Here is a 25,695-nt window from a genome sequence, read left to right on the forward strand (position 1 = left end):
AAGACTGTCTCTCCTACAGCTATGATAACTTGACTGGAGTTTTAGGGGACAGGGGATTTGTAAATGGGGAGTTGCTGCAGCGCTGTAAAATGTCACTTAAGTATGTCTATCACTGTCATGCTTTGTTAAGGCAGCCCTTCTGTAGCTGTTCACACTTGACTGAGCCGTATTGTTAAATAAACAAAGCTTTGTGTGTAGTTGTGCTGTGGATCAGTGAGATGATCAGGCACTCACCTGAAAAATTAGAGAGAGGAGAATAGAGAACAGAGCGAGAAACCAGCATACTGCAAGAATTGTACACGTCAACACACTTAAAAACTTCATTAATACAGATGAAAAAATTGACCATTTGCACAGCAATAATTTTGACATTGTACACTGAAAAGCACAGGGGAAATTAGTAACACTAACATGGCTGCATGCCATGTAGGTGTTCTAGTGCCATAGCCCTGGTACCTTACTGAGACACATCATCAAGGTTATTGGTTCCATCTATTCCTGCCATGTAAACAAATTAAAGGCAGGGTTGGTTACTATTTCCAATAAATACTTTTTATATATTGTTTGAAATGGTCTTTACACCCCAACAGCAATACATAACTGGGCTCTGAAAAAGAAGTGAAAAAGATCTGTCATCTGTAGCTGCTGTAATCCGGTAAAAACACCTTTCACTGCTTGGAAAGAACCAATGAAATGCCTCCTTGCCCCACTGCACATACTCTACCCCTCACGTGTACGAGCCTGAGCTCAATGTGCGTCTTCACTGCATTGCTAACAATAGTCATATTTGTTTTAAATATTTGGTAATATTAGGTGTTTTCTCACCGGTGAGTGAAATTGCGGTCCTTTTTCTGCTCTGCTCTGAAGCAGCAACGCAGCGGTGCTCGTGCACGTCTGTGTGTTGGTCGAGAAGATGCTTCTTTCAAATCTTGCCAGCTTTTCAACATTACCAACCCCTGCCTTTAAGCTGTTAACTGTAACTTTAAAAAAAAAAATGTAGACATTGTTAGCAACTTGTAGACCTTTGTTTTGCAGTGTGCAAGCTCTATCTGAAGACAGCTGTTCAGTGTCTAGACAGGTAGATACCTCTGTGGTTCCATGTCTGGGACCGTCTCCCTGTCACTGCCATCATTCCTAATCTTCCAACAGGAGGTTTCCTTCACTGACTTTTCCACTGCCGGCATCATCTGTCACCACAAACATGGGGAAGGAGAAACATAATTACAGGAGAGAAGTAACCATAACACACCACCCCCCAAGGTTAGCACTAATAACAATGGTATAGCCAGCAGCTGTGACTGTCAGACTGACATTGTCCAACAAATACAATATATGAGTGTAAACAATACATCGTAAAAGCTACTGTAGTCCACCTGTTGCACAATATTGCCATGGAAAAGAGACACTAACAGACAAGTTATAGTCAAAAAGATGATATGTGCTACATATTTAATAATGAGTTATTACTGTTGTTAAAGATAATATCTGCTACTTACTGTACTGTACTTACTGCCCTCTATCTACCAATTACATAAGCTTTCCTTGGCAAGTGCTGTTAGTGGCTCAGCATTACACACACAAATTACTCACCTCATTCATAACTAGGAATTACAGGAATATTGTCAGATGTCTGCTGTGTGCATGCTCATTAAACTATTGGTTCTAAACTATCATCACATGCAGAAAAGCGTAGATTAAAGTATTTATATACACATATTATGCACACAGCAGAATCAAAGAGGCCTGCACTGTATTTACCAGTTTACTGGGCTCCAACAAGCACATTTCTTTGGCTTTCTGATGAACTGCAGTGTTGTAAGTGTGACCTCAGCACCTCAGGGTTTTTAATACTCTGTGTCATTCAAGCTGGTTCCTGGGGAGGAATGTAATTAGGAGCCCCACTGCACTATCCTCACTATCACAGATATGCTCTGCATCATGGTCTGGCACATACACAACTTTACTGTGAGACACACAGTAGTGTACTAAACTCTTACATGCTTACACACACATTTAAACTATCTTATACTCACATTGGCCAAAAACCTTATACATCAAGAAAGAGACAACGTAAATAATCCAAAGATTTATGTCAATTTTTTTCTGATTTGCTGAATTTGAAATTGTCCTGAAAGCGAGACTACATAAATTATGCTGAACTGTGGTCATTGTCATTGTCATTGTATATGATAAAAAGTCATAGTATAGTATGTTGAAAAAATTGATAAAAAAGTCGTAGTATAGTATATCAAGAAAAGTCATTGTAAGCATGTTGAAAAAAGTGATAATAAAGTCATAGTGTAGTATGTCAAAAAAAGTGATAAAGTCATGGAATAGTATGTCGAAAAAAAGTCATAGTATAGTACAAAAAAATCATAGTATAATATGTAAAAAAAAAAAGCCATTAAAAAGTCAAAGTATAGTATGTCGAAAAAAGTGATAAAAAGGTCATAATATAGCATGTCGAGAAAAAGTGATAAAAAAAAGTCACAGTATTTATGTTGAAAAAATTCATAGTACAGTATGTCGGGGCGACATTTAGGGCGATGTTCTCTCTCCTCTGCACTCCGCGCAGCCCTTAAAAATGCAGAAAAAGCCATAAAACGCACTAAACCTAAACAGTGATAACACAAAAACTGTAAAAGATATCAAAAAAACTGTTTTGTGAATAGTTTAAAGTTTGAATTGATGACTGTACGTGAAAGAATGTGGGAGCAGTAGCATTTAGAAGTGGAAGAAGCCTGAAGAGGATTTAAAGATTGCTCCACTGACTTTCAATGTAAAAAGAAAACTATAAATGGTGGAGAAAAGTTTAATACAAGCACAAATATCCTTAAAGAGCTGAACATTTTGATATTTTAATGTTTTTTTGTAGCTGGAAGTATGCAGTAGTAGGCAATCAAAAATCGTACAGAAGAATCGGATAACAATACAATTACCACTACACGTGAATGTGTGTGTGTGTCTGTGTGTGTGTGTGTGTGTGTGTGTGTGTGTGTGTGTGTGTGTGTGTGTGTGTGTGTGTTGCGGCGGGAGGCTTAGCCTGTTGACCTCGGAACCCAGGATCATCCTCCCACCTCTCCACTGCAGTCGTCACTGACACCTCACGGGTCCTAACTATTGTTTTTATTCTCTGGATCTTGTTTTTGCATTCCAGTCTGCCCTCAGCACCCTGCAGGTTATGGAGCAAACATGAACACAAACACACACTAGACATCTTTCATCCTTCAGCCCGCAAAATATAAACAAAGTGGTTTGGTATCTTTATCGACAACGTGTCTTGTCTCGGTTCTGGTAGATAAGCTTGTTTTATTGAAGAATGTTATGTCAAAGTCTAATTAGACTTTGACATAACATTCGCTTGTTATGATTCTAGGTCAAATCTGTCAGTTTTGTCCTTGTGCCTGGAAATACTTTTTCAATGTGTTGTGTTTACAGGTGAAGATGAAGAGCCGGATCATTGACTAAAAAATACCTCATGCTCAACAAAGAAACGCTGCAGGTAGCTAAGGTCACCCTACCCTAAAATATTCAGCTTGAAACTAAAATAAACACACCACACATTGTGGCGCCAGGTCTTATCAGGTAACCTTTTCCATTGTATTGTACTTTCGTAACACCTTACCATTGTAAAGACAACAATATGACCTCTAACACGGAAAATAGTGGCTTGTTTTCTGCTCAATTTGCTGCTAGCTGTAAGGCTAGTGAGAAAAGATCGTCAGTGAGAGACATAGGTGTTTTTCAACAAACTTCAAAATATATATAATTAAAATAATTAATAAATTCTCCCAATGAAATGATCAGGCCTGAGCAGTCATAAAAATGTTGATTGTTCTTTTAAAAAGCTAACAAGAAAGTAGATTCTTTAGAAAAGCGTGTTCTATAAATTAATGCTACTGTTATCTTGTAACAGAGCTATGTCAGAGAATAACTCTTCCAGGTAGGTATTTCATAACACTCTCATACATGTTCACAGTGACTGACTCAAATGTCAGTTTCTCGTTCTGTCTCTTTCTACAACTCAATAGCAATTAATACAAGCTTTAATACTTAAAAATACTATGCAGCCTCAGTGATACTATCATCATCAGATAGCACAATGACACTGTCCTCATCAGATTGTATGTTTGCTATCTCATCTATACATACCATATGTGCAGGACTGATTAATCAGGTATGTATTTACTGTTGTGTACTGTATGTGAGGAAATGCACAAACACACAACAAGGTTCCCACATTTGGCAGTGATTGTGGCCTTGCTATCCACCTGTAGTTCCTGTAAGTTCTTTGTACATCAGTCTTTGGGGGTTGATCTCTTCTTATTCAATGAGCCAACCTATCTTATTGAAACATTCTAATCCCTGAAGAGCAGAGAGAGAAGAAAGGGGACGCAAGAAGATTTATCTAACCAGGAACATGCAAACTAATGCCTTTCACAGACCCAAGTGCAGCCCTAATGGCTGCAGCTAGCGTATTTACTGAGCAATTACTATGGGAGATTCAGAAATATGCATAGTAGTTCAGGCTGGGGGAGCAAGCCTGAACTTGAGCATACTAAAGAGCCCATTAATCCTTTTTAATTCTATTAAGAATTGGACTACAGCTGGATAAGAGGCCAACAGAGTCACAGAGACTACGTCTGTAATGTCTTGGAGAGCCTCAGTGAAAAGCTCTTACTTAACAAAAAATCATTTGCAAGGAAATTTCTTTTCCTCTTCACAGTTGAATCAATTCTCATCCTTAAGCAGCTTTTACTTGGTGGTAAACAAAGATAGGGTCAATTTTGTGATGACTGTGGAAAGAGGTATGTTTTACATCTCCATCAAAAGGACTACAGTATTTCATCACTTCAAACGGGGGCAGAGTTTTGCAAATGGAATTTGGCTGAGCTGCAAATGCCTTGATGATCAATGTCAGACAACAAACGTGTGATACAAGTGTCCTTTCCGTAGTCATGAAGAGATACGCAGGTAAGCTACGTGCCTTCCGCCGCACACTTATCTGTGTACCGATTTGGATCAGCACTCCCGCCCTGCTATTTTTGCACCTGTCCAATTTCACAAAAATCATAATCTTATCAAGGAATTCTCCAAAGTTAAGTATGAAGAAGTGGGAGAAAGTGGGTTTAGTTATCATTTACAGTGAAGCATGTGGACAGTAATGGCTTTCCCCTGTTGAGATAAGAGTTCAAATACCCCCCATTCTAAATGACCACAGTGCCGGGCTACTGTTCCTACCGTGTGCACAGTCACAGCAGTGTAAATAGTGAGGCCCTTCTGCCTGGACCTCAGTAATCTGAACATACAGAATGTGCCTCTGCTTGTCGACCCTATTCATTTCTATCAGGGCCAAAGGGTTAGTGAGGAGGACGCCAGTCTAAACGTGATGTCATGTTTGACAGGGTGTGTAAGCTCAGCTCAGTGGAGCAACGTATCTCTCGCTCAGCTCAGTCACACACCTAAACACAATAATAAGGAGTGCAGCAGACACAGGTAGACAAGAACCTGTCACGCAAGCACAGGCATATATGTTGCTCAGGAATGAAACATGTCTCCTTAGTGACAGTATTATGAAACAAAACAGGCCTGAAAACTGTGATCACATTCCTTCCCACCCTGACACCCCACGCCCATCACCCTCTCTCTCCTATATCTACCGCCCCATCAGTTCTGCCAACTGCTGCATTACTCCTTCCCTTCATTACTGGACCAGTTTTCCTGCTCGTCTGTCCCCCTTACCTCAGCATTATGCACAAAATCATTACTTAAGCTCTCCCTCTTTGTCTTTACCCTCTCTGTTTGATCTGGGCTGCTTTTTATTCTCCTCCCTCAGCATGGAAGTGGATCTGAGAGAGAAATAAAGAAATGAAAGAAACTGCCTCAGATGCCCCGGCCTGTATCTGGCTAAGCATCTCCATGGTAGCATAACCCCCTGAAACAGCCCATCATGCTCCACTGCACTCAAAAAGGACTGAGAGCAGGGGAGGGGCAAGACGAGGAAGGGTGTGAAGGAGTGTGGGGGGGGGGGGGGCTGGGGCTGGAAGAGCTGCAATGAAAGAAACTAGGAGAGCACTGGAGTGGAAGCCTCCAAACAACACAAGAGGTTAAATCACTTATCATTTCAGAGTTTACGTTCTGTTTCAGCCCAGATTTCCTGACCTCCTTACAGAGTCTGGTATCCTGTTTCTAAAAAAAAAAGAATGGCTGTATGCTGACTGACTTATAAATGGCTAAATGGCTTACTTTACCAACTCTGCTGTGTGAGCAGCCAGAGACAACCGAGATGACGTAAATATTGTGACATTAAGTGTCTGGTGGGCATCAGAGTGCATTACTTTTCATTTTGCTAACACTAAAAATAAGAGAGGACAGAAGAAGTTAAACACATTCAACATTCATTTTATTGGTTTGGTTTTTTTGAGTACAGTGGTTATTTCAGCCTTTCTGGCATTCACAGACAAAACATATAACAATAACTGGGAACACAAAAAATATAGCTTTCTGATAATATCTGTGGCTCAGTCTAGTAGTTACAACAGATACAATAGTAACTCTCCGTACCTGATTGACACAAACGTAAATACAAACACTTATTAAACATGTAAAAACTGTCCAAAACTGGAACTAATACTTATGAAATTCTGTGTGGTTCATAAAATGACAGCTATTTACATTCAATTTGAATAATTATCATGTAAAGAAAAACAAAAACAAATATAGTGTATGAGTTTGACAAAATAAACACTGATTATTCAAACTTGTGATAAAATATATCATATTGATTATAATTAAAAGGTTCCATTATGTACGTTCAAGTGCTATTAATAAAGATGCACAGGAGGGCCGCTGGGGTTGCAGCCATATCGGCTCTCCTGTCAGAGTGGTATAAATCAAGGTGCAGCTCAGAGATTGGAGTCCGGGGGCAAAGGTCAAAGGTTACAAAATTCAGTCAAACCTCCACCTCTGAGACACAGTCAAAGTGGTTAGTACAGAAATGTGGTAGTGGTGGTGGAAGGGAAGTTACCTGGTCAGATTCCTCCACACCACTACCCTGGTTACACAAAAAGAAAGATAATGTTGTATTACAGCTCAAATACTATTTTTTCTTTTCTTACGTACAGGTTTTTGTTTTGTCATATCAATGTAGGGCAGTCTGATTAAAGCAGTAGCACATCAGAAGGTAAAGATGGTTGAAGTTGAAGCCAGTGCTTGTTCCTTATTACTTGGTACAGAGCTGTACTTACATCAGAGGTCTAATGGTCTCAGTTCACAGCTGCTGGGTGATGTTTTTCAAGCTGAGCAGAAGATCAAAAACAAAGAGGAGACTGGCGTTTTCTCCTTTCTCACCCAAGACCAAAAAGTTCTGCTTTGAAAGCTAACTAACTGCACTGACCAAATGCCTCCATCTCAGAAGAAAATTATCAACATTAGCAGCTTCTAACAAATCCTCTTGAAAAATAGACATTTTTATTTTTTTTCATATATAAAAAAATATCTGTAATATTACTATGCAGTTCTTTTCACTGGACGGGTTTGACTGGACAGTCAAATGTGCTTCTTGTATTTCACGTGTGTGTGTGTGTGTGTGTGTGTGTGTGTGTGTGTGTGTGTGTGTGTGAGAATATTAGATTACTGTGTAAATGTATATCAGTATGCCCCAAAGAGCAAGTGTGTGTTAGATTGTACTCTTTAATCATATCCTTCTCTTAGAATGATTCACTTTCTTTAAAAAAAAATTCTCTCTGCTCCTCGCCTGTGCTATCTGACATTCTCCCTGTCTTTCTGTAGTCCATCTTCTCTTATCTTCTGATTCCTGGACGATTGCATGTGCCTGCTAACAGACAGTTTGCTGGCTGGACAGTGGACTCTCCAGGGACATGCACGTGGGAGACAGGTCTTGACGGGCGCAGGGCTTAAACATTGAGGAGATGTAGAAGGCCTGCAGGCACAGACGCAAAACATGTCAGGAAATATACACAGACCACACACGCTGTCAATCATTCACTGTTTATAAACACCATGAGAGATCAGAGTGATGAAAATGAGGGAGAGAGCCTATTGTTTAAGCTAACTCATTTAACAGAGAGCAGAGAGAAACAAATCCTGTGAAGACAGAGATAACTGTTATTCTAGACTATTTAGACAACAGTGATTTTCGACATACCACCCAGTATGCAGTGAGTCCTCCTTGGATGAAGCCTGTGACGACGTCACTGGGATGGTGACGGTAGTCGGAGATGCGGCTCAGGCCAGTGTAGATGGCGATCATCACTAAGAGGAACTGTATTAGTGGGCGCAACAGCCGAGCTCCTCGCCACGACAACCGCGCCTGCAGATAGAACTGCAAGAAAGAAGATAATCATTGTTATTATATTGTTACTGACGATATAATTACTACAGAAAAGGGAATACATGCATGTGTTAATGTATGCCCCGCAAACATAAACTGATAATTACGTCTCATAATTTAAGTTCTAAAAACCAGACAAAGACCTTAAAGTGAAACATGGACATCCAATCAGTCTGCTACCCAGAGGGGAAAGAGAAGCTTGGCACAAGTCCATTAACACTATCTGAACCCCATTTCCTCCTTTTGTTCATCCTCATCTCCTGCTTCAGCGCTGCAGTCAGAATGGATGTTTGTGTCTGTAAAAAACGGGGTCACAGGGCGAGCGCGATGCAGATGCAGGGGTAGTTTTATGTGGAGGCCCGAGGTCTGTCTGGACCCGTCAACCACTGGGGAGCATATGGCCTACATTCCTGCGGTGAGGCCGGTCCTTCTCTCCTTCTCCTATCGCAACTCAGAGCAGGTGTCACTGTTCCTGCCTCAAACACCAGCACAGCTGGCCACGATCCGGGTGGCATGTAGCTACAGGTCTGAAACAGTCTCTCCAGGTTGTCTACAGTCTGCTAGCAGCAAACTTGCATGCAAGGCTGTGTTGTGGGTTTGGGCCTGCAGTGTACAGTATGTGTGGAAAAACAACACAGTGAGATGTGCCCTTGTTTTTCTCACACCACTTCTTCCCCGTAGTAATTTACCCTTTATTCCTCTTATTCAGTCTCCCCCTACTCATCCTTGTCTCTTTCTGGTCATAGAGAAGCTGCTTTCATTTGGACTTATATAGTGTACAAGTGCAAATAGAGGAGGCAGTGATTTTCTTTTCTCCTCTCTTTAATTTTGTACAGCAACATCCTCACTTCATTTCATTAATTTTAGCTATACACTATATGATATTTAAGTCACCTTAAACTATGATTTAAGGGTTAATGAGGGGGAATACATGAGGAATGTGGACATTTTATGGTTGATAATGTGCTTTTGTCTCTTTCTAACTGTTGTTTCTATCCCACAATGCACCCATGACTACTGGGCAGTGCAATGTGAGAGAAAGATGAAGAGATGGGGGGGTTGAGAGGGTGTCTCTTGCTGAAAGAAGCCTGTCGATCTCTCAGCAGGCATATTCAGCCCTCCACCCCCTCCTCTAAATGAGACCCACAACAAGGCCTCCTCTGTCTGTGTAGCCTCTTCATCTATTCATGTTCCCTGTGGAAAAACATTCTTCCTCATTCTCTAACTCTCCCCTCCTCCGTGTCTCACCAGCTCTTTCAGCTTGGAGCAGGATGCCTTTGGAGAATTGCTGCTCTCAAAGATCTCCTCCCTCACGATCAGGAAATGTGAATATATTTAGCAGCACATGTGTACATGTTTGTGCATGTTTAATTAGCTTATCTAGTTAATAGTTGCACACAGTGTTCTTGGCCTCTCTGGATTGGTTTTGTCTCTACTAACTAAAATGAAAGTGACAGTTATTCATAATACATAATATTCCCCCAACATTTTAAACACAGTACCAAATATTGTAATTACACAACACAAGCTCCGGTAAATGTGACATCCAGGTCACATTCCAGATGTGTTTGTGTGTGTGTATTCAAAAGCAGACGTGACTTACTGCCAAGTAGAGCATGGTGTACATTGCGAAGGAAGCATGGCCGGAGAAAAAAGACTTCCTGAAGGAGAAGATCAATAAAACATGCCAAATGTTACACATTAACTGCATGACTTGCGATTGTATACGCCACCCTTAATAAACAAACCAAATATTTCTGAGCAAAAACACTCATGCGCACACACCACACACCTTGCTTCCTCCACCATCTTCTGATTAGGCTGCCTGCAGGTGACCTGGGAAATGTAGCTGCCCGGAGTGCAGTTGATGGACGCATAGGTGATGTTACAGACAGACAGGAAGTTGGGTCGCAGGCGTCCCACACTTAGCTTGGCCATATTGGTGAGTGACTGACCCACACAGCAACCAAACAGGAAGCTTCCCAGCTCCTTATACAGGCACGACACATAGCAGTTTCGGACAAAAGCCCGCGAGTGTGCACCTCGGAAACGCACCCGGTAGCATTCACCCAGTGCAATCTGAGATGGAAATAAGACAAGAGGAACTGGTTACATACAGTACAGCTGCACAAACAATGGAAATGTTTATTTGTGTTAGTCTTAAAACAAACACATGCTCAAAGACACCATATTAAAGTGATGACAACTTTAACTCACTGTGCCACATCTATTATTGTCTTACTGTTAGGCCAGTGATGGCTATACCACCAGCAATGAGCAGGCTGTCAGGGATGGCCTCTCTCTCCAGGTAAGGATAGGTGATGGAGGAGTCTCCACAGAAGAAGCCTCGTTTGTATGGAGTCACTGCCTTCAACTCACACGCAAAGAATGGGATCGAGGCTGTTGAGATGTGGGAGAGAAAATGGAGGGTAGGCAGACAAAAAACAAAAGATGGCTTGATGAATGTCTGTGAGCATGTGGTCAGTGCAACAATGATCACAGAGACAGAGAAAGACACAGATAGTTGGTACAGTCAGCTAACATAAAGGTGGCCTTCTCCTGTCTCACAGGACCAGGATGGGAGCAGCTTTAAAGAACATCAGTCATCTGGTGACATGATTTCCAGATTCCTGGGGAATCAAGCATTCCACACATAGCTGCTTCCATCAGAGGAGCAGGGAGAAGGAGAGATGACAGACACAGAAAGGCAGACAGATGGGGAGATGGGCATTGCAGTGGAGAATTAAGATGAGAAAGGAGGAAGAAGATGAGAGGGTGTGTTACACAGAACATTTCAGTGTGCCAAAAGAGGACAATAAACCCACTGTAGGAAGAGCAAGGTATTGTTTAACAATGAAGCTTTGTTCCAGTGGAAAGCAATGACTTTTAGATCCATCTATTTAATCTTACATTAACAATTGTCCTACAATGTGTGTTCACTTTGTTTCCTGGCTGGTCACTTATTATAAGAACTCTGTTTCAAGTGAAAGTGAGTCAAGGTCTGGCACGCTTCAGCAAACAAACCTGATGGGGAAAGTTCATTGAGTAAAAGTTGTGCAACATTTTAATGATGACAAAAAGGGAGAAGGTGTGTTTGTATTCCCAGGACCGGGAGCTGAGCAGCACAGCTTTAATTGTGTGCTTCAAACTAATAACCAATAGCCCTGTAAGAGCCTGCCCGGCCTGCTCCATTTCTCTGTCCTGTATCCCATGTCCCCTTGTCACCCCATGGAATGCAGCGAGAACATGGGACTAATCATTAACCTCTGTGCCTCTTCCTGTCATCCAAGGCCTGCTGGTTGGCTGGAACGCACCCAGGCCAAAACTCTGCTCCTGCCAGGGAATCTTTCAGACTACGTGACTGTGTAGTGCACAAGACACAAACTCCAAATCAGGCCAAAAGGAACAACACACAAATACACACTCAAACAATGGCACACAAAGATGTCTTTAAGCATGGTAAATCAACAATTACTAACTGACAAAGGCCAGGAAATGAATACCTAACCTACTATAGCTAACTATTAAGATTTGTCCACATTGGCTTTGTTTTAGTTGTATTATTATGTGTGTTTGTTATCCCAACCATACAGCCATACCACTCATTCAGCCTCTGAACTGATAAAGGATAACAAGGAAATGATCTATAGGCTTGAGGCTATCAGCACAGAAAACACATGAGGAGGCAACTCTTACCAGCTGTGTGACAGTATAGCTGATTAAGAATGTTATACTGTAGTCATACGTGTGTAGTAGTGACCTCTGTACTCAAAGTCATGCTGCCCTAACAGAAAGACAAAACACAGATAAAAGCCAGCCCACTTCTATTTAATTTAAGAGGGGCCTTAGTAAGAAAGTGAGGAAGGGAAACACGTTGCAGGCAGATAGCGGAGGCTGTGACGTCAACAAAGAGAGAAAGAGAGATAGGAGACACCTCTCATCTGACCCCGATCTCTCGCTCATCTCCAGTTGCCACGTCTACAGGCCTTTCCTCACACATACCTACATAAATTACATAAATGTACCTCATGCAACACACACAGGTCACATACAGGTCACATACAGGTGCTATCTGTTTTTTTAGACAGAGGAATTTATTATAATGGATCTACCGGTAAATCATTATTTATTTTGAAATTCTGGTGTTTTCTGGTCAGAATTCCTTCCTTTTTTTAAAATCCCAGTTGAATGTCAAACCATTGGATTTATTACTATGGGTTTATTAGGGGCATCATCTAATGCAATCCATGAATTCTGTAGTCAACTCGTATATTGTAAGATTATTATAATGTTGAGTGGTGTGTATATTACATTTCTTTAGGAACAGTTATATTACAGAAAACGACTTGAAGTAATTCTGATTACGTTAGTTTATAAGAGTTAATAAGATTGCTGAGTATTAGATAAAGTCTTTTGTTTCTTGTTAATTTAAAAAGGAATACCTGTATGAGGGTTTCCTGGTTCCCTTCTGCCGCCTGCATAAAATGCACAGCCATCTCTTAATCTCCTAATCGTAATCCTGTTATCTGTGTGTATCATACCTTGGTGGAGACCTGCAGAGCTATGTTCTGGTTTCTCTCTGGTTCAAATTGAGTGGGTGTGGATGTGTGTGAGTAGGCTATGTGTTCATACTATGTGAGTATATCAGAATGGGTTTTTGATTTGACATTTTGGGGTGTCCTTTGTGTGCTCAAATGTTGCAACATAAAGTACAGCATTGAACATTTATTCTGCCTGTGTGTAATCAGGTCAATTCTGTGTCAAATAGAGACATGTTTTGCTTTCTATACCATCCATTAACATACTCTCTCTGTGGCCTCATATTCCACAATATGGACAGTCCTCTCTCAATAATCAATATTTTGCTGCACTGGCAGAGAGGTAATGGACAGATTCTCCATTAAGGACTCAACACTCTGCGGTTACAGTAAGAGCATGGACTTTTTAAGGGATCATTTTCAATACATACGGAGGTATAATGGAAACCATGAAGTGCTGAGCCAGATTGCTGCATATTTTAAAACCTTAGACCTGCTAGTGCTGATGGCTTGTGTTGTTTTCCCATTACTGCAGGAAGTCCATGGACAGACTCGGCACTAATGGCCATGGACCAAAGATCGCTCCACTGTGGCAAAGCTATTTACAAAGCTTCTGAATAAAATAAAATACACCTCAATCTCAGTTGTATCACAAATTGTCAGTGCTGTGTACAATTAATAAAAAAACAAATTGATAGTGCTAGAAACACTTGGAACGCTATTCAGTATCTGTACAATCCTATACAAATTACAAGCTCCTGTGTCACAGTCAACGCTTTACAACTACATTAAAACAGTTTTCCCAACAAGACATGAAAACACTCCAGAGACCCTCACATCATCTGTCAGGCAGTTGTGAGTGAACCTCTGCACCTGGCCAAGACATGCTCAAAAGAGAGCCAGGCCAGGAAGACCTGCGAGGGGACCCAAAAGGAGGCGGAGGAGTGGGTCGGCTCACACAACCAGGCCAAAATGTGCTGCTCGTTGGGCCTGACACTCAAAGCAGGAATGCTTTCAAATAGTCAAAAGGGACAGAAAGAAAGAAGGGGGGAAAGAAGAGAAGGAGGGAGGGAAGAAAAGAGGAGGAATGAGAGCAGAGGGGATATGTGCCTCTGAAAAACTGTTCTGGTTCTAATTTACACATCTATGACCACAGCCCAGAATGAGCTCACTGTGAGAGGAGAACAACAACAACCAAAAGCAAGAAATAAAAAAAAAACTATGGAGAAAGTGATTAAAGACAGAGTGCTAAAAAAATAGGGCAGATGGCAGTTATTCATCGACAATGCTTTATGGTCAAACTAAAAACTAGGCTAAAATGCATGGTCAGAAGGCCTCAAAAATTGACAAATGGGGGTGAGGGCGATAATACTGGGGTGAGAGAAAACTGGAGAGATGGAGCCAAGAGAGATGCGGCAAGGGTTTCTCTACAGAGAACAGCAGACGGAGGTGATTAGTGGTGGTTCTGGAATGTGAGGGTCAGAGATCTGGGCTCTGCTGGGACCCGCTCTGTAAACACGACCCCACGTCAACCAGCAGAATATCCACAACACACATATACAGACTCACACACATAAAAACCACACAAGGATGCAAACAAACCAAACCCACAGCCACATAGACTAACAGATAACCAAACAAACCACCAACAAACCCACTAGTTCCTAGAAAAAAAACTAATCAACCAAATAAACCACACAAAAGCCAAACAATCCTAGAGACATGCATTGAGGCAAACAGCCTCACTATCACAGACCTAAAATGAACTGCTGTGGATGCTGCTGTTGGACAAACAGTCTGCATCCTCATAGATTAGCATGACACTCAGCCTAAAGCTATATCTAAGCCACAGTAATGACCATCTGCTTCATCACACTCAATAATGTTTGACTGTGCAGGCCTCGTTCTGCATTTGCCCTTTGATAAAACTGGAGGACAGTGACCTGTCAACACTGGTCCATTTGGCCTGCAGTTTAGGACTAGGCTGAGCCTGGCCTTCGGCCCAGCTTGCTACTGCACCCTTCAGGGGTGGTCCACCCATGCTGGGCCCCTCACCATCTTGCATGTGCCAATATTTCCCAGCAAAATAAGCTGCTTGTTTACCTACAAGTCAACCTTGTAAAAAAAAATAGTGAGCTGGTGAACTCAACCCTGAAGTGTCAGAATTTTAATTTGCGGGCAAGATAATCCCTGGTAACGACATTACAAGAAGCAGTGTAACGGCCTGCCTGACATGCTCATAAATAGCAGTCTCCAATTGGGCTGGGTGGGCTTGTACAATTATTTGTGCAATAATGACTTTAACTAGACTTGATCTGTTCTTTCATTTAATCACTATTCAGTTTGAGTCATATACTTTAAGGGAAAAGCCAAGTCTTTTATGTTTCACCTGATGTAAAAAAGTATTTGTTTGAATGAACACAAAAGAACACAGAAAGACATGCACAGAAAGACACACAAAGAGACTGTGGTACTGTCAGGAAGGTAAAACTTGAACAGGAGGTGAAGTCATCCACACTAAGGCTGTGATTATAATTGGCAACCATGAACTGCCACAGACTTAATTAAAGTACTGTGCGTGTATGCAAGTGTCCTAGAAGGTGGTTTATCCTGTTCATCCTTGGTGGCTCAGACCTCTCTCCACAACGCTGCGGAGGAGGGTCTGGCTAGTCCACACAGCTTTCCGAGTTGGGAAAACCATGCTCTGGTTTATTAGCATTTCTTCAAATCAATCACAATCGTCTCAGGCGGCGCTAAACTCCGGATGGAGCCACCGTGCAGCTGCAAAATAGCCTCAGGAAGGAATTTGTTTTGGTGGAACGTGTACGTTTTAGTCGTGCAACTCAGATTGGACAGATTTACCCTGCAGAGATCTGAGGAGCAGTAAACCATAGTGCTCATAAATCGATCGGAGTTTAAAATTCCAACACAAAGAAAGCGGAAGGTAACGGATATCCGGCCGAAAAGGACCTCCGGTGGAATTTCCGGCAGCACCGGAGCAATCCCGGAAGTGGAACGTCGTGGATATAGAGAGATATGGAGAGATGGGATAAGGGTTAGTGGTGGGCCCCTGCACTGACACACACACGTTTCTTTTCCATAATTGGCTGGATTGTTCTGAGAGACTCTGAATCTATTTTGTCTGCCCTGATGATAGCACAAAAAGGTAATCAGTAAAAGAACAAAGAGGAGCCAAAACATCATCTTGGATCTTTGTTAACCATCTGCTATCATCAGCATCTGCGGCTGCTGCTGGACCACCTTTAAGTAGATACCCACTTTTTCATTTATCATACCCCCCCTTCCAACATTCAGCTAAAGTCAGCTGTTTCTCTCAAATTCAAGTGATCCAGGCTCACAGGTTTGTTCTAGTTTAAGACATATGTTTCATGTATCCGCATACAGTGGCATTTTCAACTGCCTTAAGGTGGCTTTACCTTCCACTAGCGCACCAGGAGAGCTCTTGCTTGCCCCCTTTCACTGTTACTGTTACAGCTGGCCAGTGGAGACATGCTTCCCGCAGCTGCTTCTGTTCTCTCCACACTTCACTGACCTGCTTCCTGGAGCCTGACTCTGGAGTTCAGGGCAAGAGTGGTGAGGTCTGAAGTGGGCTGTCTGTCTGCCTGTCTGATTCAGCAGGAACATAAAGGACCCGCCACTTTGGTATGTACCTTGGAAACTTTAAAGGGCCTCTATGGTGGTTTTTGTGGTGGGAAGGTAAGGGTGTGCGCAGTGGGGTGAGGGCTGGCAGTCTGTAATGTGAGAACGGCACAGGGTTGTGGTTGAGACTGCAGGGGAGGTATTTGGCATGGAGCAGCCTAATTGTGGTAGTACTGTGCATGGCAAGAGTTGAGGGCTATGGGGCTGTTGTGTTAGTGTTTTGGTTTGCAGGGGGAGCATGCAGTTGGAACAACTTCAGACCAGAGCTTGAGGGGATGAAGGGAGGGAAGGCTCCAGCAGGTGAGATGTGTCACAATGATAAAATGGTCCCAATGATGGGTAGCGATGCCATGGCGCCAAGGGGGGCTGCATAAGTCTCCTTATGGGGGGACAGACAGATGAGGACGAGTCATTAGTTCTGACAAACACAAAAGCGGGGCAACAGGCTGTATTGAGATTCAGGTAGATACTTCGATGATAAGCCTCTCCAAACCCATTTTAGCTAATGAGCTCTGAGGATTGGTGTACTATACACATCTTTGTTCACTCATTACAGCTAATACCTATGGACCACCCTGGGCACTTACGGAATCGTCATCGAGAAGAAGATTTCAGCTGCCTGCCTCATTAAAAGTACATTTGAAGCTATTTGCTGTCTGAACAGTATATCCTTGCTACTTCCTCAATAGGACATAGACAGCTGTAGATAAGATTCCTCAGTCGCCCCTGGGTCTGACATCTGACCCCTACTGTAAATCCTCAACCCCTTCCATGCCTCAAACTACTCTCCCACCCTGGGGCTGTTCACTCATTCAGGCTCTTACTTGCCCCTCAGCCTCCAGGAAACTAAACAGGCTCTGGTGTGCTGATGGGTAAAGGAAGATGCATTGACAGCAGAGTACATGTGCCCATATAGTCTGTCTAAGAAGGGGGCAGCTAATGGATTCCCGAACGTCTGCTGTCAAATGGGAAGGAGATGCATAAGTACACTAACGAGAGAGAGTAAGCAAAATCACTTCTTTGACTTGACTAATGATTTGACGGAGCCATTTTTAATGGCTCTCCATCTGTCTGCCACAGAGTGACACCAGTGGGTTCCATAACTTCGGAGCGTGTTTGATCACGGCCTAAAACATGCAGCAAAACAGGACCGGCAAATTTGTCAACAAACAGCACACACATGGCAGCTGTAGTAGGGTGACTGTATTAGAAGCCACGGTGATGCAAACACACAAACGCCCACACTTTTACTCATACACACGCACACACACACACACACACACACATACACACACACACACACACACACACACACACACACACCCACACACACAGGAGACAATTTAATATTCCTGGCCCTATTCACAGTGACATGCTGTGACGTGTTGGCTTCTTGCTGTCTTACTCACTTGGCAGCTTTCTCTGCCAAAACCCGCCACCCGCCCAAAACACCCACGCAGACGTAAAACATACATACTCACACACCTCGCTACATTACTGAAACACCTTCAGTCTCAAAATAGAGTTTGTCTGATGAAAAGAGGAGAAAAAGAGAAGGGTGCAAAAGCAGACATAAGCTTTTCGAATTCAGATCATTCAGGTAGATACCAGCCCTCTCGTCCTGGCATGCTGCTTCACGTCTAGAACAAAAACACACACTTGCACATAACAGCGACCAACTGATTCCAGCTTTCTCTTTCTATAGTACCAAAAAATAGTTTTGTTTTTACCACCTTTCTTTATCATCAGTGTGGATCATTTTTTCTCTTTTGTATTATTTTACCACAGCCTAACATCTTGTTCATATCAAGTATGAAACTATTTCACAATTAACCTTTACAAGAAGGTCAAGCCTAGTGGCTGTCATAATGTTCCTCTACGCTGTAAAAGCTAATATAGGGTTTTCAAGTGCCACTTCCAATCATTTCCCAATTACTCTTAAGAGAGGCAATAACTGGCTTTATTGGAGTGATGACAGAGTAAAGACCACCTGTGCAGGAGGGAAACAGCAGTTCAGGTGGGGAGGCCTGTCCCTGCATGCTCTGCTGATATGACAAACACCCGACACCTCCTGACCCCTGGGTGGCTGGACGCTGGATCTTAGATGCAGCCACAGGGCGCAGATTCTGTCAGGTCTGTCCCGGTTAAACCCAGTCCCACCAGGAATGCATGCACACAGACACACAAGCACACACTTGCATTCTACAGCTTACATGGAACGTACTGACACTGAGCTGAACCAGAACAATCCATCTCTGTGCAGCATCCATCACGTTCATGTCAGAACAGCGCCATAAACAACACTGCCTTATTACTGGAGTGCAGCAGTGTTAGACAAGCCCGGTGTTGTGTAACACTATGATCAGGTAACCTGAGTCAAAGCCTTGGTTAATGTCCTCAATATCCCAGCATTCCACAGCAGAAAGATTAAAGTTCATTCATAATGCCGCAACATACTAACTTTATGTCGCCACATGTTAAGTAAATACTGAACCACATGGAGAGGCTGTGAAAACCTCGGATCACTGTGGAATCCCTCTTCAGCTGATAACATAATGAGGATGGGATGCTTCAGGGTAAAATTCCACAGTTGCACAGTGAATGAGCCCCTTTAACAGGATGAATAATGCCGTCAGGTCAACCGTCTGAGGGAATCTGATGATGGCATTTTTAAGGGAAAATTGGGTTAGTCAGAGATAAGAGGGTTTAGGTCAATGAAGGGCCCAATTCATCTCCACTAAGTAATGGCATTTACTGCCGAATGCCCACAGATGAGTCAAAGTCAGGCTTCTGTTGATAACTGACATGATGGTTAACAGGGCAAAGACAGGCAGGATGCCGTCAAACACCCGGAGATCTGCATGTCATCTAATAGTAAGATCTCCCAGTAGCAAGAATGGTATAAAACTATATTATTAAAGTGCCCATATTATGAAAAAATCACCTTTTCTGGGATTTGGGGTGTTATTTTGTGTCTCTGGTGCTTCCACACACATACAAACTTGGAAAAACATCCATGCTGTTTTGAGTGAGATACGGGTTTCTAAATGTATCCTGCCTTCAGTTTCCAGGTGAGCTAGTCAAAATCGGCAAGGCCGTCTACGTCATCGCCCGAAACATTTGGTGTGTGCTAACCACTTTAGCTAATACCACATCAGCTCGCTGTTTCTCCAACTTCGGTCAGTACAAGACAGGATTAGCCGGGAGACTTCTTCTAAACGAGGGTGCACTTCCAACTTCGTGTGGAATACCTGCAGATGAGGGACATGTAAGTAGTTCTATACAATTTATTTTGTAGATTAGGGTGAACTTGTGTGTGTTGTAGCAGTGTTTTGCCATTGAGAACGAGGTGGCTAACCGTTAGCAGCGCTAGCTTCTAGCTAGTAGCAGAGCCGTTGCAGAACCTAGCTACTGCACATGTGCGACTCGCAACAAAGATGGAATAGAAGTGAGATGCCTGACTCTGTAGCTAAAACAGAGAGCTCAACACTCAGGGTCAAAAGAGGAGCTGCAGCAACGTGCAGTACAACAAAAATATGGTGTTTTTTGAAAATTAAACCATGTAAACCTATTCTGGTACAACCTCAAAATACAATTATGAACCTGAAAATGAGCATAATATGGACACTTTAAAAATGATTCTCTCATTTCAGTATAGTGTAGCAAACAATTCACCATGTGATGTTTAACAGGAAGTTTTGCAACTATTGATCTGATTGTTCTTGATAAAACTATAAAGCACTGTTTATGTTTTGTTTTTTATTTTTGCTGCAGAGAAAAACTAGCCTACTTAAACCTTATACTTTTATAATGTTGAAAAAATCAAAAATTGAAAATGGGAATGTATCAACCTATCAAACCAAACAAGACCGTTGCAATTGTTACTTCCATAGCAAGAAGGTGAACTCCTTTAAACTTTACAAAAGTCACAAGACTAACTGACTCTCTAAATCCTCTCAGCTGTGACCAGCTTGAGGCTCAGGGATTCAGACTCTGTGATTTAATCTAGTCAGAGGGGGATAAGAGGGGCACGCAATTTTGTGAGAAAGCAAGTGGCATGCTTCTTAGGAGGAGAACTGAGAGAGACCATCTCCTCCGTTGTGCTGACTGATGCTGGGTCACTAGCCACTTCCTAAACACAAAAACAAAGCTGCTGAGAGGTGTGCGGCGTGAACAGCTAATAGCATACCTGCAGGGGTTAAGAATAACACGGCAATGAAACTGACTGCCTCACACTGTTGTTTTGTCTGCCGGCTTACTTCCTATGCTTTAACTGCCAATGAGGCTGAGACCTGTCAATCTGCCTGGACGGGTTTTGCCTCTCTAGTGTTTGCAGTCGGTCCGAATAATCACTCACACAACACTGATTTGCTTCCCTATCATAGTCATGTGAGATGATGACATAAAACTGATGAAATTATACAATCTCACTCTCTACCAAATATCAGTAGAGCAGGTCCTTAGGCATGCTTTCAGATGGTTTCAGATATTTCCCAAACTAGACTGAACAGAGGAGTAAAGTAATACAGTACTTTTTACTTTTACTTAAGTTCTGTAGGAGTCCAGTACATTTCTGAGGTAATGGCATTTTACTGGAGTATTCCCATTTTGTCAGACATTTCTGCAACATTTAGATTTCTACATTTCTCTGACAGCTTCAGTCACTAGATTCTTGCCAGAAAATATTTAATATAATGCAATGCTGTAGTTTAAACCACTACACACATGTTATACCAAGCTCAGCATGAACAAACCACAGTACACCATTAACTGTCTTCATGTTAATGCAAATAATATAATTGAACTTCTTCTTTGGGCACTTAAGAACATGTTACTGCTAATAATTCCTAATTTGGGTCTTGCCACATTTATGTAACTATAGGATTTGGACACTTTTTCTTCTAAATGGAAAGTTCAATCTCATTATTACAGTTGTGTATTAACTACAAAGGCACAATGAGTTAATGTGTAATCAAGTCTCAACTTCTATAACTGTGGTAACCCTACCTAACATTATGACAATTGTGCTGCTCTATCAAAACACAGTTTGACCAAATCTTATCACACAGAGGTCTCTGATATTATGTGTCCATTTGATGGATAGGGCTGATTATGATTAATTTGACAATCTTTATATTGTTTGCTATTTATCAAGTAAAAATACAAAACATTTATTATTTATTCTATTATAAGTTAAAGATATTTGAGTTTAGTGACTTCTGCTTTGCACAAAAAAGTCTTTAGTTTGAACATTTTATAAGTAGACAATAAAATGTAAAAAAAAAAAAAAGATTCATAGATTACTGACAAAACTATTATTAGGCTACTTGTCAAAATTAGGTCTTCAAATCCACTATCAAGTGGAATCCATTAGTCATTTCAATGTTATTAGAGAAACTTATGTTGACCACTCCTTTATTATGGTTATGTCAGTGGCCTCTGAGTTGTTGTCCACATGTTGTTACTGATGTTTCTAATTCTCCTTGTGAAAACTGGTGGTTAATGAATGAATGGTTCCAGCTGAGCATTGTAAATTATGTGTGGCTGCCATTGCTGCAGTGAGAGAGGCGAAAGAGCTCAGTGAACAGCGGTAACTTTCGGCACGAGAACACAAGCATGTTTTTACCCCAATTCCCACGTTCTTCTCTGGGGAACTTTGGGAGTTGCCATGGGAACAGATGAATTCCCGGGACAACTCTGCTCCTGCCAGCTGAGCCCCCATCCCCTCCCTCCTGCCCCCACGTGCACAGAAGGGAACGAGCTGAAAGTTTTCAGACCGTTTGAACAGTTTCCATTTGACTTCTGGAAAAACGCTTTGCAGCTTCGTTAACTTTAACAAATCCCCTTGCAATGTTTTTTTTTTTTTTCTACTCAAAGCCAACTTCGTTTAACCTCCTTACCCCTAAAGATTTAATATGATCTAAAAGCTCGATCTTGACACTTGCGTGTGTGGGTCCTTTAAAAGTATTCAAAGTGAATTAGACCTATAATTGTAAATGCAATGCTTTAAAATGATAAAGTGGTCATCGCTGCATTTATATTGGAGTTACTTAGGCTAGTTAAACAGCAGTCAGCTGTAATAACATAAAACACCAACAACCCTATGGTCAAAACCATTAATTTAAAATAATTAGGCTAAACACAGATTCTTACCGACACAAAGGCATATTAAATCCAAACCGACAAGCATCTTCCTCTTGGTGCAAAACGAGGTTTCCTCATCAGGTTGAGAAACAAAATGCTTCCCACCGCCGTTCTCCTTCCCGTCCCCGGCTCCTCCGGTGTCAGCTAACCGCAGCTGGAGCTCCGCGTCCCGGGACAGCGTGTTGCCGTGGGTAACGGTGGAGTTGAACTTCTGCATGTCTTTCGCTAAAAAAATTAACGACAACTTGTTTAAAAATGATTTGCAATTGCTCCGTTTTGTCGTAACCCGCTGGTGAATGGTGGTAATTCCCAAACGTTTCAGTCCGTCTGTCGTCGGTGCAACGAATCCATGTCAACGAAAGTTTGACAGCAGCAGACCCTGATAACCAACCGACCGCTAGTTTACGCGTTTGTCTTAAAAAAAAGCTAAATTGCAGAGGAAAATAAAGATGGGGGCTAATCGAAAATAAGAGGGAACTCAAACATCCGAGTAAACTTTAACTCAGTTACACCTCTCAACAAACTTCTTCTGAGTGTGAGCGCGTGCCTACTCGCTGCTCTCAAAAACGTCCTGAACAGACCAGCATTCACTCTAAATGTCAAACAAACATGAACTTTTAGTTTGAACTTTCAAAATAAAGTATTTTATTGATGAACGTAGGCCTTACCGTTGGTCGAGTAACTGTAAAACGTTTATTTTGGTTGACAAAATGTGTCATTTCCGGTTATTCGGTTTGACTTGACTTGAGCAGTCCGCGGCAAAAACCAACAAAATCAATGTTTAACGATGAGGCTGGAGCTCACAACATGTTCGTTCCAGCTGACCTGACAGCTGTGCAATGACTGGTCCTCTTCACTGAGATGTCCACTATCCTATTAAATTGTCCCACCCATGCAGATAGCCTAGGCTACAGCTTCTGACTTTCTACATATTAATAATGCAGATATAGGGAGATTTTATTTTCGTTTGAAATAAAAGAAACACAGGCCTAAGACTTTTCAATAGGCTGATTCTCCTAATATCGATAAAGGTAACAATGAATGTAGCCAGCTACTCAGTGGTGGCCTCACTGTAGTTTAGGTCGACAAAAAAGTTAGTTAAAAATGTGGATCCTAGGCTGTTGCACCATCTGTGCCCTATAGCCTGCATGCAAGTCTGTCTGACAATTGGATTTTTCCATAATATTGACTGCTGTTTGACTGTCTGCCACTGCACTAGATAAATAAACAGACAGACAAACCACAATCTGAACACATCTTTCTATCTGGTATGAACCCTTATGAAATGCATGTTGCAAAATTAATTTCTTAAATCTGAACTCCATGGTTGTACCGCGTTGGAGTTAATTTTAAGTTGGACATAAATGCTGGGGGCTGACATTGACATTAATGTATTACTGTTTAAATAAAACAAAATAATGTTTGTCCTGTTCTGACCTGCTTATATTACTGAAAAGTATTATTAAAATTATACTAAATTGGTCCCAGTACATTTTCATTACTAATGTGTAGCCTTATTCATTTATTTTACATACATATTTTAAATACAACATAATGACAGTGTGTTCAATAACTTCCATGTGATGTGATCCAGCGACCCACATTTAATATCAAAATGTACCACTACACTGGACACACAGGATGCACCTCTCCATATAGGCTAGGACTTTTAGGCGATTTTTCTATGTTATATAGGCTAAATATTCTTATGGGGGAATTTGTGATTTCATTCAATAACTTTTATAAGGGTGTGTTCTGTGTGTCAGTCTATTGATCTATTTTGGTACTAAATCTGGGTCCGGAGTGAATGTCTGGCGAATATCCAAGTTAACACTAACTTCACCGCGGTCATGTTATTAGTAATGCCTTGCTCACTGTGTGACTGTGTGTAAGAGGTTTACTGCCCCCTGGTGTAAAGACAGAAGCACAGCTGCTTCAGCTTTTTCAAGGTTTCATAGCATTTTGAAACACTCTGGCTGTCTTGGTTTGTCACACCTAAATTAGGGCTGCAATTTACGATTATTTTGATGGTTAATATCAATTAATCAATTTATTGTTTGGTCTATTAAATGGCAGAAGACAAGAAAAAACATAGGCTACTTGTCCAGTGTTATGGAGTACAATTTAACACTGCTTTTTTTTTCCCAAATATGAAGAGATACACAGAAAATAGATCATTTATTTTACTGCCACTATAGTCTGGCTATTATAAAATGCCTAGAAAACTGAAAAGGACATTTGATATTGGAGTGGTAAACAATTGTTATTAAATGGCAATCTGAGAATTAAAAGTGAATTAAACATTTCAAAAAGAAACTGGCAAAAAAACTTGCAGGGAAAATGGGAAAAGAAAACAGTGTTTAAGAAACTCAAAACTTAAAATAACATTTGTTTTCTCCCTCAATTTTCTATTTTTTCATCTGCTTCTTTTATTTTTATTTTGTGAGCTGTGTGTAAAATAGAAGGTGTAGCCGGCCCTTAAGGCAAAATACAACTACAAATACACAATACAACTAATGTTCAGTTTGTCAGTCTTCCAAAACTATAAAGTCCATCCTTTCCTTGCGAAATGTATACTGTGATTGCTAATGCTAATGTGCAAGCAAACATTTTTTTTTAAATCTACCAGCTGATGAGCCCTTGCTGACAGATGGAAAAGAAAAAGGAGAAAAGGAAGTGAACAGATGTAGCCTAATAATTACCCCCATTCTCTATTGCAGTTTTTAGACACACTAAAGATACATTATACTAATGTAATTTCTAACAGTGACAAATTGCATGACAGTCCACATATTAATTAGTAATGCAATATTAAGTATTTTCCATTGTTTTTTTGTTTTTTCCAATGTACTTAGAAGCACCTTTGTAAACATGTCTTCACCACTGCTGTATTTATTAATGTGTGGCGTGTCTTTGGGAAATCCCTCGCTGATGTAGTAAAACACCAGTTTTAAATGTGTTTTAGGATCAGAGTTCAGGTTTTACATTTACTGTAAGCAG

The 25,695-nt window shown here is 41.4% G+C and overlaps 1 protein-coding gene across 1 annotated transcript; it reads right to left on the reverse strand.

Annotated features, from left to right (window-relative positions):
* Positions 1 to 6,386: 6,386 nt before the first annotated feature.
* On the reverse strand, positions 6,387 to 23,425 carry ppap2d (phosphatidic acid phosphatase type 2D). Its single transcript, XM_031312550.2, has 6 exons — positions 22,705 to 23,425; positions 10,596 to 10,753; positions 10,146 to 10,432; positions 9,957 to 10,014; positions 8,168 to 8,344; positions 6,387 to 7,942 (listed from the first exon to the last, which is right to left on the reverse strand). Exons 1-6 carry the CDS (start codon positions 22,910 to 22,912, stop codon positions 7,838 to 7,840), a joined length of 993 nt encoding a protein of 330 aa, XP_031168410.1. The 5' UTR covers positions 22,913 to 23,425; the 3' UTR covers positions 6,387 to 7,837.
* Positions 23,426 to 25,695: the final 2,270 nt, after the last annotated feature.

The sequence above is a fragment of the Sander lucioperca genome, chromosome 21 (assembly GCF_008315115.2).
Source record: "Sander lucioperca isolate FBNREF2018 chromosome 21, SLUC_FBN_1.2, whole genome shotgun sequence".
In the NCBI taxonomy this organism is placed as follows: Eukaryota; Metazoa; Chordata; class Actinopteri; order Perciformes; family Percidae; genus Sander; species Sander lucioperca.